The sequence below is a fragment of the Nelusetta ayraudi genome, unplaced genomic scaffold (assembly GCF_046127955.1).
Source record: "Nelusetta ayraudi isolate G7.1 ecotype Tasmania unplaced genomic scaffold, CSIRO-AGI_Nayr_v1 ptg000096l, whole genome shotgun sequence".
Taxonomy (NCBI): Eukaryota; Metazoa; Chordata; class Actinopteri; order Tetraodontiformes; family Monacanthidae; genus Nelusetta; species Nelusetta ayraudi.
Genome location: NW_027466146.1, coordinates 1,192,501 through 1,212,864, shown reverse-complemented (window position 1 = coordinate 1,212,864; position 20,364 = coordinate 1,192,501). Strand labels below are relative to the sequence as shown.

The 20,364-nt window shown below is 49.3% G+C and overlaps 1 protein-coding gene across 12 annotated transcripts in view; it reads left to right on the top strand.

The window, feature by feature from the left end:
• Nucleotides 1–20,364, top strand: part of foxp1b (forkhead box P1b) — a 137,373-nt gene that overhangs the window by 66,624 nt on the left and 50,385 nt on the right. For all 12 annotated transcript variants that reach the window (XR_012929131.1, XR_012929130.1, XM_076047981.1 and 9 more), the window contains exon 4: nt 7,669–7,797. Coding sequence is in view for 10 of the 12 variants with exons in the window: in XM_076047981.1 (XP_075904096.1) it covers nt 7,669–7,797 (129 nt within the window). In the remaining 2 variants the exon portion in view is untranslated. The remainder of the gene's footprint in view (nt 1–7,668; nt 7,798–20,364) is intronic.

The following is a 20,364-nucleotide window of genomic DNA, read 5'->3' as shown; positions in this document are numbered from 1 at the left end:
TGTTTGCCCGCCCTGCTCCCTGTGCAGCATGTGCAACTCTGGCAATCCATGCCATTTGCATGCGTGTGTGTACTGAGTGTGTACGAGTGTGTACACCCCCCCCCCCCTCCTCTCCCTCAGCCATCTGTTGAGAAGCTGCCAGTAACGCGCGGCCGGCGCCGAGTTCAAACAAGCGCGCGGCGAGCAAACGGAGGCTGTCGAGAGCGCCGTCGCCGAGGTGACCTCGGAGTGGGCGGGGCAGAGCGTGACCGGGCTGTTTACCCCCCTCCACACACACACACACACACACACACACACACCACTCAGTTCAACTCGGTCGGTTCCTTTCTGGGGGGGGGGGGGCACTGATGATTGACAAACAAATCGACCGTCTGTTTGAAGTCGAGACTTTGTCCTTATGTAACTACACACACACACACACACACACACACACACGCACACGCGCGCGCTCCCGCTTATTGTCTAAACGCGGACATTGGAAATGTTTAGCGTCGTCATAAATATTAATAGATTGGCTGGAAAGTGGTGGAAGGGAGCGGAAGGGGAATCTAATGGCGTGGAGTGGCTATGAAACGTTGATTTATTTATGTATTCGACATGAATTAGTTTGGAAATCTAAACACAGACGGGAGAGTGTTGCTGCGAGGGCCGGCGTAATGCGCCGGGGTTCGCAGCGTCGGGGGCCTGTTTTCCATGTGGAGTGGCTTTTTGGAAATGGCATTAATTATATACTTAGTGGGGAAAGCAGACTTCCCTGCTTTGCATTGCAGATAAACGTCTGCGTCTGCGCTGAGGAGGAGAGAAAGTTTGGAGGAGAGAGAGGGGAAAAAATAAAGCAATTAATAAAAATAGGCGGGCGGCCGCTTTGAAACGAGCCTCCTTCAAGATGAAAAAAACAAAAAAAACAAAGTCAAAGGTATTCGTGTTTCCGGTAGAATGGTGAGGATTGTGAAGGAATTCTGTCGCCGTGTGTTTGCAAAGGCACCTCTGCTTTACTGCAGTCGCAGGGTTTCCATCTGGAAACCTGGAAACCAGCCAGCAAAAAAAAAAATAAAAAAAAAAATCTTGGTCTCTCTTGGTATTCCCCAGAAAACAGCTTGTCCGTTTTTTTTTGTTGTTTTTTTTTTTAGGTGGTTTTTATACTTCAGTCCACCCATCCATCCATCCATCCATCCATCCATCATCTTATAGTTATAAAGTGCTAGATCACATCTGAAGCCATCTCAGTGCTTCTACGCCCTGCTGAGCTGCATGAAGCCACAGCATTGAGGAAAACCTCCCCAGTGGGCAGAAACCTGGAGCAGACCCCCACACTGACTGGGGGTCCCACAGCTTACACACAAACAATGCAGAGACAGAGACTGAACCATTAAAAACAAACGGATCAAAAGACTCAAACCACAAAGAATCAAACAATGATTCAGAGTTGGGACTTGAATCAAGAGATTCAAGATCTTTCATTGTCGTCATGCGAGCAGAACGCTTCATAATACAAGTGCCGGTTCCTCGTCCGAACCCCATCATCAAAACCATTGAAGACTGAATGAAGTTCATTCTGTCTTCATAAGGTCGATGTTATTATCAGCCTTTTCCTTTGAGAACAGACACATGACCAATATTTGAAGATGTTGTGTTGGTGCCTTGATACCAGCTGATATAAACGCTTCACACAACACCACCCAGGTGACCTTGTGAGGAAGACGGAAGCCACCAGGAAACATATCAAGGCACAAACATAAAAGACAGCCTTGTGTGTGTTGAAGTCATGGTTGAATTCCTCCAGAAGCTTCCCTACGTTCCACAGCGACCACTTGTCTTGCTTTGACGACCTTGATGTCGCTCAACATTGAGTCGCTCCAGCCACTGACACAACACACCCAACTCTCATCTGCTTTTATTGTAATTTTCTAAACTTTGAAGAGACTCTCTTCACTTGAAGGTGAAACTCAGATTGAGGCAGATTGAATCTTTTCCCGCTGCATCGCTCCAGCTTCTATCCGTAGACACACGGTCCTGGATTTTGGGAGAACTTTCCAGGTCGGACTTGGGCGCCGCTGCAAACTTACCTGAAGGAGACAGTCTGCTCTGGGGTCGTGGGGCGTGCGTGGGGGGGCGTCCCCTCCGAGGGGCCGCAGGGCCGCAGGGCCATGCCTTCAAAGGGGAAACCGGCAGAAGTGATAAATGTCAGGTGAGCGGAGACGTGCCGTCGGCCCGTAACCTTGACATTTAGTGCGGCTGGCGGCGAGGCCCTCGGGGGCCCGGCGGAGCAGCGTGGCGGGCCCTCCGGAGCGGGACTGCATTAAGGGCCAACCTATCAGTCGGCTGGTGGCTGCGCTGCGGCGCCGGGTAAATACACCGGCGGCCGCCGGCGGCGCGACACGGCGGCGGGTGCACGTCTCCGTCCGGCTCCTCCTCCTCCGAGTGGCCGCAGGGATCCCGCTGCACCTGCTCGCACAAACCGCCCGCTAATTAGGAGCCAATCTGCTCCCAACCAGCTCACGTCCCGACATCCCGGCCGGCCGCCACCGGGCCGAGCCGCACTTCTGACTGGGGTTCTCGGCCTGGTCCAACCTGCCAGAGATCAAGCTGGGCTCAGTCGGACTTGAAGAGCTCCAACATCCCAGAGCCTTGTTCTAATATATACATACATACTTATATTTTTGAATCAATTGAATCGACTGTGCAACGTTCCTCTTGTCGTCAGTCTTTCTCCTGGTTCTCGGGGGGTCGACGCCGAGTCCCGGAGCGCAGCGTTGACTCTGGCGAGCCAGTGAGCGAGTAAACACCCAAACAGAGCCAACCGTTTTCCTTTTTTCCTTTTTTTTTCTGAGTATTTTTTCCTCGGGATGGGCGGCTGGAGGCGAGCGCTCCGACTCCTCTGTGTGGCATCGCTCTGAGCCGGGATTTGTAAGACACCCGGAGCTGCTTTAGCAGCAGGAAACCCCAAAGCCTGTAAATAATCCACATGTGGCGGCTGCACATAAAGACATCCAGCGCTTATCGCAGCGTGACGGGCCGGGGACGCAGGAGACACCACCACCACCATGGCATCTCGCACTGATCCGACCTGGAAAGAAGGAAGTGAGGACAGGGTCGTGGCGGAGGGGCTGGGGGGAGAGGGGGGAGAGTGACCTCGGAGGAAGTTGCATGAACAAAAAACTAAAAAAAATCATTGATATCTAATGACCAAAATCTTCCTGCAGATAAAACGGTGAACCTTTTCAAATTGACCCAAACAAGTTTTGCTTCAACACGGACTATGGAACAAGCAACACTTCATATTGCTTGTTCCAATATTAAGTGTATTAATAAATAACTTTATATAGTAAGTAGCCAGAATACCAGCAAAGCATTCAGGGATTTCTAGTATTTAGCGGTACGTATGTGCTGTATAATAGCGGCGGGCCAACTCATTTAATCATTCACTTAATGTTGCCTCGTGAGCCGAATATAATGACACCCGGGCCAGAGTTTGACACCTATGATAGTGAACCTCAGAGTGAAAAAAAAGACACTCGGATCAAGATTTTTTTCCTTTTCAAAGAAACAGTTCAGCCAAATTCTCTGAAGGTCCCTCGAGTTGCACCTGATGGTCAGACAGCACAGAGCAGAACAACGCCATGTTCTCCTGCTACCAGTGGACCTGCTGTCTCACCAAACATCAGCTTTTACTGGTCGGAGAAACAAAACAGTGACTTCAACGAACAAAAACATTAAAAAAAAAAAAAAAAAAGAAAGAAAGAAAGAAATCCAGTTCATGCCAACAGATTCCTTTGGGTGCAACATTCTGGGCCTGGAACTTTCTCCAACAACAGCCCGACTTTATGTCTTCTTTTTTCTTTTCTTCTTTGTTTTTCATTGTTTTGTTTTCTTCTTGTTATCTTTCTGTCAGTCATCACTTTCCATTTTATCGCTTGTTTTCTCGTTTTTTTTTTATTATTATGTTTTTGCGGAGCGGCGCTCACGCTGTTGCACGTCTGAAGAGTCTGCCTCATTTTGGATGGAGGATCAAAAGAAAATTCCAGAGGAGGTGAAGGAGGAGGAGGAGGAGGAGGAGGAGGAGGAGGAGGAGGGAGCGGGGGGGCGGGGGGTTGCTGTGTAAACACGACACTGACCTGATCACAATAGGTTGTTTCAGGGCAACAACAGTTTGGAAACACACACACACACACACACACACACACACACACACACACACACACACACACACACACACACACACACACAATCATGAATTATCTCCTCAATCAGCAGGAGGAATTTACGGATCTGCTGGCAGCGTTTTGGTTGCGGCCTTGCAGAATATTGTCGTAGTCGTCGTCGTTGGAAGAAAGAGAAAAGTGTCTTCACCTCCTTTATGTGTTCATTTGTTTTTTTCTGTTCAGCGTTCAGACTGAAAGGTGTCAGATTCAACTGCACTTGACTTCACACACAGGGAGGCGCGGCCTGCTGTCTGTCTGACTGCATGATGATTAATGCCCGGCAAACATCACTCACTCAGTTTGGGCGGAAAACGTGTTCTCTCTCTCTCTCTCTCTCTCTCTCTCTCTCTCTCTCTCTCTCTCTCTCTCCCCCCCAGCTACAGCAGAGTGGTGACAGCAACAATACGAGAATATTAATGCGCTCGTTAACAGCTCATTGTTTTAACGCCTCGCATTAGTGTCACCACGTGTTGCTGCTTTTGTTTAGTTTTTTTTTTCATCCTCTTCTTCTTCTTCTTCTTCTTCTTGTCCTTCTTCTTTGTCTTGTCTTTTTTTGTCGGGGCTGCTGTACGTGACGCTGACAGTGAGGGAAGAGTTCCCAGAAATGGATCTGCTCATCCATCACTGTTGACTCAACCCGCCTGTGTTCCACACACACACGCACACACACACACACACACACAGGCACGCTGCATGTGTCATCAGTTAGAGTGGAAAAGAAAACAGTGAACTGTGTTTACTCCTCATCAGTAATAACAGGCCTCGGGCTCCGTGAATAATTTTTCTTTTCTGCCTTTTTTTTTTTTAACGATTCATCAACATTTTTGCTTTTACTTTTTACTCACGTGAAGCCTTTGATCTTTTTCTTAGCCACAATTATTCTGACGCTAACTAATTATTTACACTTTACTTTAAAAAAAAAAAAAAAAAGTTTTTTAGATTTGTAGCTTGAAATACAAGACGTAAAAGTTCAACTTATGTCTGACTTTTCCACCTTCCCCAGTAATTAAAGCTGAGCCGCTGTGTGACTCAGAGATTCAGTGAGTCTTAGACAGAGTGGGAGAGTCTCGGAGAGGCTCAGAGAGACTCAGAGGCCCTGTTTGCACTTGGTCATTTCATGCGTTTTTTGCCGATCGGAATACGAAAAACGCAAGTGCAAACAGTCCAAATCCGTTTTGACGTCGCATAAAAACGCATTCGTCACGGACGTGCGAACAGAATGCGAGCTCAGTCCACATTAAGGACCGCCTACTCCACTCACCTCTCCTGTGTACGTACTTGGTCGGCGCCCCACCTCCCGGCGTCGTCATTATAAAGTTACAAACAAGAAGCCAAAACAAATCATTTTTGTTAGACTCTTTTATTAGGATGCTAATAAATTTCATTCCGCATTAGCGTATTTTGTCAGCGGAGCAGCGGTCGCAGTTTCCCCACATATGTGATTAAATGTGCCACGTTGCCTCCGAAAATTTGCCAGCCACCGTTGATCCCAAAATAAAGTGGTCACCACTCTGTCCCACCAGTCGTTACTCCTCGCTCGGATCCATACGAGCTGCAGTAGAATTAAAACCAGTGACTTGATGTAGTCCGCAAACAGGAAGTTGATTCTTATTCGCTGTCATGTAAAACTCGCTGTGGTTTTGCGCTTTACTGCCCCCAGTGGTTAAAAACGGAACTGACGCATGTTGCATTTGCATAGGTTCGGCGAGGGGGGGGGGTGATGCGATCACAAATGGCACGCTCGAGACGCATGTTAATGGCAAAGTGCAAACAGATGCTGCGAGATCCGTTCTCGTGATCCAATGACCCAAAACAGTTACAAGTGACCAAGTGCAAACAGGGCCGGAGATTCAGTGAGTCTCAGAGAGACTCGGTGACACTCGCAGAGCCACAGAAGTGAGAAGGCTGAAATGTCAATATTGTGGTGGTGCGTGGGAGTGTGTTCCTGCTCTGACTGCGCTGCCTCTCGCTATGACTGTCCCAGCTGGCCGCTGCTGAGGGGGAGGGGGGGGAGTGGAGTGGGGGGTTCCCCCTCCTCTAATTTCAAAGAAGAGCTCCATTAGCCATGCAGAGTGAGAGAGTCCGCCTGCAACGTGTCATTCATCTCTGCTTGGAGGGGGGGGTGGCAGTTTCTTTTTTTTTTTTTTTACATACTTTAAAGTTTGAGATAGTTGAAATGCCGCAAGGTCGCCGGCCGCCGTATTTTTGACCCGTGATGTCATCGCACAGCCGCGTCGGCCTATGGGGAGGGGTTGGGGCCGTGCACGTACATGCACACGCACGCAGGCCATCGCACAGCTGTCGGCTGCATCTGCACCACTGCAGCCGTCTTCAAGTGTGGCCCCCTTCAGCACCACTGAAACCCCTCATTCAGTCCACCCGGCTTCCTCCTCTTCCTCCTCTTCGCTCTTAGCCTTATTCCTCTTCCTTCTCTCTTCCCCCCACCCCCACCGGGCCGGTCCTGTGAGATGAGCTCCAGCGCCCCTGCTTGTTTGTGTAATTGTGGGAGCGTTGGTCTGAGGAGCCTCTCGGAAAGAATGAGGCCACTTATTTACCCAGATGGTTTCATGGTGGAGGTGTGAGGCTCAGGCCAGCTCACTGTGGGAACGCCGCCGCCGCTTTGCTTTTCTTGGTATCGCCGGACGTTTTTTTATTTTTTTATTTTCCCGAGGACCCCCCCCCCCCTCCCTCCTTCTCTCTCTCTCTTCTACTCTCTCTCTCTCTCTCTCCTCTCCTCTCCTCTCCTCTCCTCTCTCTCTCCTCTCCTCTACTCTCTCTCTCTCCTCTACTCTCTCTCTCTCTCTCTCTCTCTCTCTCTCTCCAGCTCTGTTTGCTCTGGATGGCATGTTTGATTATTTATCGTGAGGGAAAAGGGAGTAGCAGGAGCAATAAACATGCGACTGGGCTGTATTTGGTTTTCCACTGAGAAGGCCGCGTCCTTTAGCCGAGACTCGTCAGGTTCGCCTGAGTGGGGGGGGGGGTATCGCCGCGGAAACAAAGCCAAAAAAGCGCTGATTACCGCCTTTGTGACACATCTGCCTTCGGCGTGAGTGCGACTTATCAGCCGCAGATAAATATTCCCTCAACCGAGAGCAGCTGCATTCTTTATTTCTTCTCGTCCTTTTTTTTTTATACTTTTTTTCTTTGCATGCGAATTTGTTTTGACACGTGATCGTCGTCTCCCCGCCTGTTTGCCGAGGGATCGTCGGTGTCAGACTCAGATTTACGGCCCCCGACAGCGGCGCTCGGAGAGAATCTCTGCCGTGTTTGTTTGTTATCCACCAGCGGAGCGCCGGGCTGTTGCTGTAAGGCGATACATCGGCCCCCCCGATAACAGGAATCAAAGTGTTCTCGGGGGGGATTTCCTTCAAACACGTCAGCTTCCGGCAACTCCTTTCACCGGCCTTCATTTTCACTTTTTCAAATGCTGTCTTTCTGTTTCTCTCTCTCTCTCTCCCTCTTTCAGGCGCTCCAAGTGGCCCGTCAGATTCTCCTCCAGCAGCAGCAGCAGCAGCAGCAGCAGCAGCAGCAGCAGACTCACGCAAACAGCGGCCGCAAATCCCCGAAAAGCAGCGAGAAGCAGCAGAACCTGCAGGTACGGCCCTGAAGCGCTGACAGTAAAACACCTGCGGAGCTCTCGTTCTTTTTGTTTTGTTTTCTGCTTACTGCGCTTGACGCGGCGATAAGACGAGGAGGGAAAACAAGAGAAAAGAAAAGAGAAAATAAACAAAGTGAACTCGTGCGGCAAGTGGCTCCAGAACACATTGTGCGAAAAACAGCACGAGGCTGAGTTCAAAAACAGGAAATTAGAATTGGCAGTGCAACACTTGCAGTTGTGTTTGCGTCTGCACTATGTGCGATGTAGCCGCGCAACCCCCCCGCCTCCACCTCCACCTCCACCTCCACCTCCCCCCTCCACACACACACACACACACTAGAAAGAGAAGGGCACTGCTGTGATAGAAAACAGTGTCCAGGATGTCGGCAGAGCCTGTTTGCAGCAGTCGGAGCTGATCCAGGACGACCAGGAGGATCCCAGTTCAGATCCTGACCACCCCCCCCACACACACACACACACACACACACACACACACACACACACACACACACACCACCACCTCCACCCGCGGTGGAAACAGCTCTTATCAGTCGACAACACAGAGCAGCGGAGGAGCTCCTGTGCTCCAGAAAGAGTGAGGAGTCATTCAAAATGAGGAAGGACAGAAAAGTGAAGTCTGGGTCAAGTGGAGTCCAGACTTCCCGCTTTCCTTGTAGTGGCTCCCACCTCCAGGAAAAATCTGCATCTGCGTCTTGTTTCGTTGAGAAAGGAAAACAAACCCCCCGCCCCCCCAAAAAAAAAACCCGCTGTTAATAAGCAAACGGATGTTTCCACCTCGTCCCACTTTCAAATAGAAACTTTGCATCTGATCTCATATTTAAATTCGGTTTCACATCTTTGTTTGAAAAAAGGGAGCGGCTGTTTGCGTTGGTGTGAAATTGCAAACGGCCTCAGACGTTGTTTGCTTATTCTTATTAGGCTACACGTGTGGATGTACGGACGTATGTGCTGCTTTATACATATATATATGTATATATATATATATATATATATATATATATATATATATACACATATGTATATATATGTATATATATATATATATACATGTGTACATACACACACAGCTAGAAGGCCACTCCTGCTGCTGTGTCGTTTTTAATGTTCAAGCCGACCCACTTAATGAGCTATTGCAGTGCCTGGGTCTAATGTCAGGTTTTGGGGGGGGGGGGGGGGATTGAGAAGGGGGAGGGGAGGAGGGAGCGAGAGGAAAAAAATAAAAACAAAAAGCGAGCCTCTTTGTTGTTTGATGTGTCGGCTGCGGCTGCGGAGGACGAGCTGTGACTGCTGTGGCCTTTCCGTTGTGTTGCATATTTGTCAGGACTCAGATCAGTTGAAGGGATCAGAAGCGAGCGGCCGCCGCGGCCTGGCGGGGAAGCGTGCGGCAGAGGTCAGCGGCGGGCGGCGGTGGTGGATTCCAGCGTGCAGCCAGTTGTTGGTACATAGTGAGAGCGAGTGGAGCGCCGCATCTCCTGCAGACAAAGACCAAATTAAAATTCTAATTTATTAATGTATACAGAGAGCCGGGCCAAGCTGTCACTCAGCTATTGAAAAGAGAGTCGGGCCCTTTCTCCCCCTCTCCTCCCCCTCCCTCACCCTCCCCCTCCCTCACCCCCCACCTCCTGCCCCGGCGGTGTGAAGAGAGCGCCGGCTTCGCTCTCCCATCTAACAACCAGCGTAAATTGCCTGCTCTCTCATGTTGCGGGTTATGTTTTTTGCTGGGCGGCGGCCGCCATTACCACACACACACACACACACACACACACACACAAAAAAACACACACACACGCAAAACAAAAGAGGCCACCAGTCCAGGCGAGCGGTGGTTTTTCTCTGAATGACATATTCTGCTAATTAAACACACACTCACCCGGACACGGACGCTCGTCCCTGCCGCTCAGAGCTGAACCAGCGACTCACTGACTCACTGACTCACTGACTGACTGACTGACTCACTCACTCACTCACTCACTCACTCACTCACTCACTCGTCTTTGACAGCAAATGTAAAGCAAACGTCGGATAAGACAGTGAGACTCCATCAGCCCGACTATTACATTGGAAAAAACACAGTGGTTGATGTGCTAGCAGTTAGCGACATGCTAACATGGCTTGGCAGTAAAACTACAGAAATGCGTGGCTCTACTTTTGTATATTTGTATGTATATATATATGCATGTATATATTATTACTGTCACAGCCACTACGTACTGTAACTGACTGACTGGCCTGTCAGTTACCTCAGCACGGACTTGGTCCCGCCCACGCCGTCAGCTGTTTATCCAGTCGAGCCAACAGCACCTCTGGCAAATAGTAAAGAAAAAAAAAAGACAAAAGAATGGGTGTGACGTTTATTTAGACGAATTTGATTTCTTTTCGTCCGCGGCGGCTGCAGAACACAGGAAGTGTGCGAGCAGCAGCAGCGGCGAGCTGATGGAGCCGTTAAGGGCTTTTCAAACTTATGACTCAACGGTCTGCATCTGCTTTTTATTCGCAGCCGCAGCTCCTGGACGATTGAGGGTAATAAAATGTTTAATTAACTCATCTCTTACTTCGCTCCTTCAACTTTATTTTTTATTTTTAATTGGTTAATTTTACAGCTCTGGCTGAAATAGCCAAACATATGGCAGCAGAGCACATTGTTTCGGGGGTATTTTTTTTAAAAATATTATAGCATCCTGCAGTCCGGCTGGCTGTGAATCGCCACTACAGGCTCTCTGACACTCTGCAGCTGATCAGCGCTCACGCCGTCCATTGCGGTTTCACAGGATTGAGCTGTGAATTGTATGATAATAATGAGATGTAGGAAGTGTCTGCTGCCAAATGCTGGAACGGCATGCAACAGCGTTGAGTGAAGGCGCCCGAGCAGCTCGGAGGAAGCGTCCAGAAGGTCGAGTTCAGGCGACTGGACCAGCCGCTTGGATCCAGTTTTAACTCACTTCCATCATGAGTTTGCGTTCGTTGTGAAGATGTTGCAGTTGAGTCGGATCACTAATCATTTGCCAGGGATTCAACCAATGGGATTTAACCAGCCACCACATTCCAGTGGTGAGATTCCAGTTTGTTTTCTCCATTTTAAAAATAGAAGTGAGGCACCACAGACTGAAGCTCCCGTTTCAGTCGCATCTCGTTTCCTCGCTCCCCGATGGAGAAAACGCTCTGACACACACGCACACACACACACACACCTCCACCCCTGCCCCCGCACACCCGTCCTCTTCTTTGGTCCCTGCAGCCTGGCTCCTGATTGGCTGTTCACCTCATCAAAAGATCCAACAATTACGAGGCCGTGTCGGACGCCGGCGCCCCATGAAAAGCAGCTGATGTGCAGCCGAGGCTGCATTCATCTCAGCGGTCTTCCCATTAGGAGGAGAAGTGCTTTTTCTTTTTTTTTTTTTATACCAGCGACTCACTTTGCAATTGGTTCGCTCTCATTCGAGTCAGAAATAACGAAGTGCCGCACGTATGGCGGCAAAGAAGAAGAAATGAGTCAAAGGAGCCTCGGAATCCTTGATCAGCATTAAATGGCTGTTTGGTTTCACGTCTCCCAGGTGGGAGCCGCGCCGCCCAACGCCACCTCCGGATGAAGGCGCCGCCAGCGCAGCTGCAGTGCACTCGGCAGCCCGTAGGCGCTTTAATCAGGCGAGGTACACAAACAGCTGGTGGGGAGCAGCGAAACATACTTGACTGGTCAAAACGCCAGTAAATTAGAGTGACGACGGCGACACGTGTGATTAAAAGGAGCGGCGGTGGCGCTCTCACCTTCCCCGCCGCCGCGACACCTACAGTGGCACGGCCACTCCCACCCCGCTAATTACCATTATCAGCCAAACGGCAGGGCTTGACTCATTAGTTCCATGTGCATTTAATTAGAGGCGGGCTGAAATTGGATTTAACTTATTACTTTTTCATGGATCACTTTCTTGTCATCACTTCAAATTGGATTGCAGCCCCAGGTAACTAATTATGCCAGCCGCAGGATCAGGAGTGCAGAAATGGGTAATTAGGAACAACTCGGTCGGACCCTCGCTGACAGTCCGGCAGGTGGGCGACTCGGGAGGAGGCCTCCCAGCGTTTGGGTTTGTGCGGCTTTGAGCCGAGTCAGCGCCCAGACTCCGCCTCCGGGGGGGCGGCCTTCGGCGCAGCGTCTCATCGGTTATCGGTGGCCAGCGAGCCGATCGATTGGTGGACGCTGTTTCCCGTCGTCAGTCAGTGGATGAAACGTTTTCCAAATCTGCTGAGAAATCCGTCTTCAAATGAAAAATCCCACATTCCTGAATTTGTTTCCTGTCAAAGAATTTGCTGATATGAGAAGAAAACGGTAACATTTGTAGTGTTTTGGAGTTAAATAGTTAAATGTGGGAAACCAAAGCAAGATTCAAGGTGATTGGAGGAGTTTGAAGGTGGCAGATGGAAGCTTCTTCCTTCTTCAAACTCCACCAATCACATTCCATCATCAGGAGGAGGCTTCCTATTGGTCTGACAGCTGCCAGTCGGCAGCGGAGAAAAGTGCCTTCAGTCCTTGTGAGGATGAAATCTTGTGCGGTTCTGGTCAAACGGACCTCATCCACGTCATGACTTCTTCTTGTCTTAATGAAACCTCACTGGAGCCTCTTCCTGCTGCTGAAATGAAGGCGATCGCTTCCACCGTTCGCAGGCCGACTGGAAATGTTTCAGATTAGGAGCTTTTCAAGATGGATAGGTGAGATTTTAGCGTCTTTGCTGCGAGGTTACCAGTGTGTGGAGAGTCCTTCCTCGTTATCGAGACTGAAACAAAAGAAGAAAAAAAAATCATCGTAATGGATGCTCTCATCTAAAGTGTGAGGAGTCAAAAGCTGAAAGAAGATTCTTTCTTTCGCTGTTTCTCTCTTCTTTTTTTGTGTTGTTCTCATATTTATTGTAATGTGGCCTTGATGATACGATGGCCCCCTTTGCTTTTCAAATGAGCGCAATCTCTGTCGAACGTTGAATTGAACATTTTCACGGTGTCAAAGGTGCACCATTTGTTATTCTTCTTCTTCTTCTTCTCCTTCAGAAGAGCAAAAAGTGATACTGTTTGAGAAAATGAACAAAAAAAAAATCCACTTTGTCTCATCTTCACTTGTAGCCGCTGAAGGCCGCGTCTCACGCCTTCGTCCTTTATTTCCCGTCTTGTGATTTCACAGCCTGGCTCGGGGCATCTCCAGGTCAGCAGATAAAATCTCTCCAGCTTACAGCATGAAAGCCTTTTAAGTTGCCGAGCGCTCCTCCGACATCCCGCTTTGTTTTTTTTTTCCCCTCCTCGGTCCTCACATCGTTCATTTGCGGGTGATCTGTGGAGTGGTGGGCGGGGCGTGATGTGACACGATGCAGGGGCCGCGCCGCCATCTGACAGGGCGAGCAGAGACCTCCTCTCTCTCTCTCTCTCTCTCTCTCTATCTCTCTCCTGCCGCAGCGGCGGCCTCCCCCCAACATGTCATGCACGCCGCCGCTGCGTCGCAATCTGTTGGCCATTAGAGGCTCGATCCCCCGAGTCAGCTGGAGCCGGGCCAGCGCCGGGGGGCCAAGTGGGCCCAGCGGGCCGCAGGTTCAGGGTGTTCTGGAAACCTGCAGCAGCAGCGGCGGCGGTCAGCGGCGAGCACGACTGGATTGATGCTCCTCCTCCCGCAGCAGCAGAGAGAGCTGGCCAGGAGCAACAGGAGCGACTTTGTTTTGAGTGTGTTAGCAGGTTGGAAAAGGTCGGATCAGTTACGAACCAATCAGGAGTGCAGATTTGTTTATACGCATCTATTGCTATTCTAAGTTCTGTTTATAGTACTTTAATATCTGTGGCTTTGTCTGCACATGGATGGTAATTCAGGCAGCAAATGTCTTTAACTAAATGTTTTTTTTTTCAATTCCTTTTACATGTGAATTCCTGAAAAACACAGATTGAAAGGGTCGGACCAGTGAAGCATCTTAAAGTAGACAAGCGTCTTTATCTCTCTTAACGTGATGACTGTCTTCACGTAAATCAGTATCATTATTGATAATAAATAACTAAATAAATGAATAAATACCTAAAGGCTACCTGAGAAAATGTATTATTTCAATCCCACAAATCCACCACCGCGTGGCTCAATTGTAAAAGATACCCAAACAATCTTGGCCAACCGGTTCACAGCTACAGGTTAGCGGCGTGCCGGGTTGAAGATTCCTGAGCGTTGGAAAACGTGGAAACTCTTGACGTTCTTGCCAGCAGCAAGGTGAGGACGGGATTGATCGCAGCTATTTGTTTTATGTCCACACAGTAAATGTGTAGCTAGTTAGCCCGTCGCACTGGAAGCGGCCTGGAGTCACGCGGCCGTAACAATCCCCCAAATGCCGAGCCGCTCCTCATGGAGCTGTGTGGTTTTATTTATTTATTTATTTATTTTGTGTGTGTGTGTGTGTGTGTGTGTGTGTGTGTGTGGGGATTTACCTCCAGGATGTGCTGCCGCCATAAATATTTCAGGACTAATATCATCCGGGGCGGCGTCTCAGTCAGAGCGCTGTCCTACAGAGTTCATCTCCCCATGTTTGTCGAGGAGAGAGAGAGAGAGAGAGAGAGAGAGAGAGAGAGAGAGAGAGTGAGAGAGAGACAGAGAGGGAGAGAGAGACAGACAGAGAGTGAGAGAGTGAGAGAGAGACAGAGAGAGAGGGAGAGAGTGAGAGAGAGACAGAGAGAGAGACAGAGAGAGAGAGAGAGAGAGAGAGAGACAGAGAGAGAGAGGGAGAGAGGGAGACAGAGAGAGAGGGAGAGAGTGAGAGAGAGACAGAGAGGGAGAGAGAGAGAGACAGAGAGTGAGAGAGAGACAGAGTGAGAGAGAGACAGAGAGAGAGGGAGAGAGTGAGAGAGAGACAGAGAGAGAGACAGAGAGAGAGAGAGAGAGAGAGAGAGACAGAGAGAGAGTGAGAGAGAGACAGAGTGAGAGAGAGACAGAGAGAGAGAGAGAGACAGAGAGAGAGACAGAGAGAGAGAGAGAGACAGAGAGAGACAGAGAGAGAGAGAGACAGAGAGAGAGAGAGACAGAGAGAGAGAGAGAGACAGAGAGAGAGACAGAGAGAGAGGGAGAGAGGGAGAGAGAGAGAGAGAGAGAGAGTCTCCAGGTGACAGCTTTGAGCTGATAGAATTTGTCAGAGACGATGGGCGAGATGAGAGCCGCGTCTCATCCTCCGCTTGTTGTCCCCTCGTCCGTCGCTTGTTGTTGCTGAAAGCCGTGATGTGCGAAGTGTAGATGCGAAGCAGGTTTTAGGGGGGATAATCTTGTCAGAATGGAGTCGTCCGTGTCCCGGATCCACGCGGCCGAGCGTTGGAGGGTGGATGGGGGAGAGAATAGGGGGGGGGGGGGGGGGGGGGCTTGGGCGCCGGGGGCCACGCACCATTTTGAGGAGCCTCCTTTTCCTGTTTTTAGACGCAACGTTTCCTCCCTCGGAGCGCCGAACCCTGGCGGCCCGCCGGTCGCATCTCCGCTGAGCGAGCCGGCACGTTCAGAGCCACTCACACTGACACGCAAAACACTTTTGCCGGGAGTTGTGGGGGGGGGGTGGTTGAGCCGTCAAAAACTGCAACAGTTGCGTGAGAGAGAGAGAGAGAGACAGAGAGAGAGAGAGAAAAAGCTGTAAGGCACGAGAAGAAAAGCAAAGCGGCTCAGGCTGAGGTGCTCAGGTGCAGCCGAGTCAGCGAGGATCAGAACCGGGGCGCCGACTTTCTGTTTTGGGCGTCGTCGTCGTTGCTTTTGACAAGTCGGCAACTCTCTGGTTGCACTTGACGCTCTGAGCCGTGGAAACGGAGACGAGATGATGGGTTTTTTTTGACGACTCGAAAGTGATTCCAGGCCGCTGCAGATGCACGGAAAAAGGTACCAGGCAGGTTACGCCCGTGTTGGCAACAGACGGCCGCCGAGGTTTTATTTTCGCTTCCACTGGCAAAATGTGCAGCGAGGCCTCGGCTGGCAGAGACGGTGGAGGTCTTTGCGTTGTCTAACATTGTTTGGAGAACAATATACCAAATATCAAACTCAATCTTCTCCTCCTTCTCCTCCTTCTCCTCTTTCTCCTCCTTCCTCTCCGTCTTCTGTCTCCCACGCTCAGTCTAAACTGTTGGAAAAGTGAGTCGCGCCTCTGAGCGCTCGCCCCGGAAAAAACCTCCCTTTGCTTTATCGCATCACATGATTGAAATGAGAGGCAAGCTTTTCTTTTGTTGCTTTTCTTGTTTCCCTTTATTTTTAGGTGGCGTTTTCGTCGATGCGGCACCCACGTCGCGTCTCCTCAGCCACCGCATCCTCCGCACGGCCACGTGTCACGGCTCAATTTCAGTCCATCGGCCTGGAAATACAAAAAGAATCAATCGTCAAAACCAGACAAGGCACACATTTGGAAAAAGGGAGGGAGAGAGAGAGAGAGACAGAGAGAGAGAGAGAGAGAGAGAGAGAGAAAAAAGAAAGAAAGGGAGGGAGAAAATTCCCCCGCCTCCTGATCAAGCTCTGTAGTGCTCTTGTTTTGACGAAGTGAAAAAACCACAGTCACCGGCGGTACTCGGGCTGCAGCGCTGCGCTCGCCGTGCCCTATCTCCCCAGGAAATGCAGCGCTTCACATGTGCTGACTAAACAATGTGCTGCTGCCTGCTGAAATTAAAAGTAAATAACCAAACTCGTATATATGTAATAGACCAGGAGGGAGACGGTGACTCAGGCGTGACTTACTGTAACTCCACTCTGCCGCCGGTGATAACCTTCCCCGCTCCCACTCTGACTTATTCCGATGAGGGGGGTCGAGGGAGATGGGGGTGGGGGGGGCTCGCTCGTGCTAAACGCCGACTGACTTCACACTGGATGTGCAGCATCTCCTCAACGAGTGGGGCTGAGAAATAAATGAATAAAACTCTGATAAATGCCGCCGGAGAGGAGAGGGCCGAGGTTTTTGGAAAAAGGAAATTTGCTGGGAATGTTATAAAGTTCTGTTGGGGAAGAAAAAAAAACATTTGAAAAAAAAAAAAAAAAACCCCGGCAACTTCCTGTCTGGAAGTGAAATCAGTTCAGAAACATTTTGTTTCAAGTCATTTTATGACTTGAGAATGTTGCACGGTCGGCTTCAAATTGAAGCTCGTCTCCCACGTTGATTCTGTCAAAGTCTTTCTTTTTTTTTTCAGTTTAAGAAATATTGAATTGTCTTCATTGAAGCTGCTGTGGAAAGCAGGAAACATGAGGAAAGGTTGGAAAGTTGACTTGTGTTTGGTGATATTTGCTTTGGCCGTTGACTGCCGCCGCCGCCGCCGCTACTCAGTTCTGTTCAGCCCCAGATGAAAAAACATCAGATTTTTGGTTATTTTAGAAAAAATCAAACTGCTTCGACCTTGAAGAGCATTTCTGCATTTCTGCATTAAAGTACGACGGCGTTCTCACAAAGGGGGGTGAAAAGAAAAAAGCTGACATTTCACATCCAGTCAAATGTCAAGTCGTGACCACATTTTTGTTGTTGACTCTAAACTCGGGTGTCGTGAGTTTTTGGGTGTTTTTTTTTTTCTTCTTTTCTTCTTTTTCGCTAATATTGATCTGGGGGTGTTTGTCTTCGTCTTCATCGTCGTCGCTCCAACGGTTTTGCCGCGTCGACTGTTTGAGTCTAGACTGATGTGCATGTAAATGTAGGCGTGCGTGGCAGCACACAACCACGAGGCAGAAACTCCAGGTGATATTTGTTGCATGAGCCGCATTTACATACTGCTGTTAATGTGCAGCCGGAACTTTTTTTTTCTTTTTTTTCTTTTTTTTGCCTGTTATGTGCGTTTATGTGTGTGTGTGTGTGTGTGTGTGTGTGTGTGTGTGTGTGTGCGTGTGTGTGCGTGTGTGTGTGCACAGGCGCATGCACAGGCTGCTGTCTTGGAAGACAATGGCGAGGCCGGCTCAGTCGTTTGACTACGGGGGCAAGGGGTCGGCTCACCTGTTAATGGATGCAACTGACACACACACCCACACACACACACACACACAGAGGAGGCAGCCACAACGGCAGCTCTGACTGAACAATACAACACCAGCACCACTTCCTCCTGGTTGGAAGGTGGAGGCAGGTCAGCGACCAGCGACCAGGCCGAAGCCACAGCAGCTCGTCTGCTGCCCGAGACTGAAAACCTCTTTCATCTTTCACGTTTTTAACACATTTTTCTTTTTTCATTTGCTTATGTATTCATATTTTTTCATTCTTGATTTTTTTTTTTGGGGGGGGAGGAGGGAGGTGAAATCTTGTTTATATTTGTCCTAAAAAAGTTATTTAGTCTTTCAAGATGTTGTTGTTTTTAACTTTTTTAAACAAAGTTGTGTTTTCAATATATGTAATTAAAAAAAAAAAAAAAAAGTTTCAGCTAAATTAATTAACCAAACAAAATAATTTCAAAACAATAACAGCAATAATAGACAAAAAAAACCCAAAAAACTATTTAACTCTCATTGTGTTATTTTCTTGGTGTTTTCATTTTATATTTAATTATTAGAAACATTGTTAAATAATAATAATAATAATAATAATAATAATAATAATAATAATAATAATAATAATAATAATAATAATAACAAATTCACAAATTCATTACAATTCATTCAAATTATCTTTTCATTCTATCGCTGTTTACGTTATCATACAATCGATTGAAATACAAAGAATGACAACAATGACAATGTTAATGTGTATGTAGCGTTAGTGTTCATTTATGAAGCACTTTTCAGCTTCAAATTTAAAAATTGGACTCATATAAGAATATGTGAACTTTTCAAAAAGTCTTGGTCTGTTCCGTGTCTCCCCTCCGTCCTCCAGCACTGCAGGCTGCTGCTCTCCTCCCAGTGACTCACAAACACTCAACGTGGGACAGCTTTTCTTTTTTCTTTCCTTTTTCCTTTTTTTTTCTAACTAGATGTCGACTGAAATGCGACGGTTTGGTTAGCGGCGAGACTCTCCCGCTGTCTTTGATGTGGATCAGTCTGTTTAGGGGTTAGAGGTGGGAAGGGGTGGGGGTTAGGTGGTGGTGGTGGTGGTGGTGGTGGTGGTGGGGGGGGGTGCAGTTGTGCGGCAGCTGTTATTTGCTCAGGTCCCACACCTGCCCTGATGACTCTCACCGTCGCTAAACAATGATTTACCTCTCGGCCCGCACGGGGAAACGCTCTGTTTGTTTTCTCATGACAATGGTGCAGGTCACCAAAGGCTTCCAAGAAGCAGGAGCAGCAGGAGCAGGAGGAGCAACTTCCTGCTGTTCCTGCTCCTGCTCCTTCTCCTTCTCTTCCTCTTGCTCCTCCAATTGCTCCGTCACCCACTCTCCTCGTCCTCCTTGTCCTCCATCTCTTCCTCTTCTTCCTCCTCCTCCTCCTCCTTCATCTCTTCCTCCTCCTCCTCCTCCTCCTCCTCCTCGTCCTCTTCCATCTCTTCCTCCTCCTCCTCCTGCTCCTGCTCCTCCTCCTCCTCCATCTCCTCCTCTTCCTCCTCCTCCTCCTTCTCCTCCTCGTCCTCTTCCATCTCTTCCTCCTCCTCCTCCTCCTCCTCCTCCTCCTGCTCCTCTCGTCCTCCTGCTCCTCCTCCTCCTCCTCCTCCTGCTCTGTGTTTTGGTGGAGGCAGCTTTGTAACGTGAGCCGGCTCGTTATCTGGAGCCGGAGCAGAGCCGAGCCGAGCAGAGCCGCGGCCAGACCAGACGTTAACTCATCATCATACTTTCACTCCGGCAGCTCCGGCAGGAAATGGGAGTATTTTATCGTGTCATCCACTCTGGCGTGCACACAATCGCTCAGAGCTCCCTGTAAACTACGGCGGGCGGGCGGGCGGGCAGGCGGGAGAGAGGGATGAGAGAGGGAGGGAGGGAGGCAGAGAGCGAGGGAGGGAGGGAGGGAGGGAGGGCTCAACACTCACAGATGTGAAGAAATAGAATTTAAAAAAAAAAATCTATACAGGGTGTAAGTGTGTGTCACATCAACACATATGTGTAATTATTTTACATGGCGTCACAGAGGCAGCGGATCAGAAAGGCAGTTGTGTGAGCAGCAGCAGCAGGAGGAGGAGGAGGAGGAGGAGGAGGAGGAGGAGGCTTGAACTGTGCGTCTGCTAAATTTATCATGAGGCCTTTGGGAGCGTTGAAATGAGAACAGTGGCCTATTACTGCTAAGAAGGTGTTTTATTGAGAATACGCCGACATGCCACCCCAGGGAGAGCAGCGCGGCCGCAGCCCAAACCACTTTGTGCACGCTTGTGTGTGTGTGTGTGTGTGTGTGTGTGTGTGTGTGTGTGTGTGTGTGTGTGTGTGTGTGTGTGTGTGTGTGTGTGTGTTGTGTGCATGCAGCTGTAAGCACATGCCTGCATGTCACTGTCTACACCTCCCTCCCCCCCTCCCCCCCCTCCTCTGCAAGTCGTCTTCGGGCCTCACGTTGAAAATAAAAGCACGTCCTCCCTCTTTTTTTTTTTTGAACATCCCCCTCCCCCAAACACACACACACACACACACACCCCTCCCGCTTAATTATGCTCAGTGATACGTATTGGAATTGTCACTTTGGACACTTTGACGCGTCC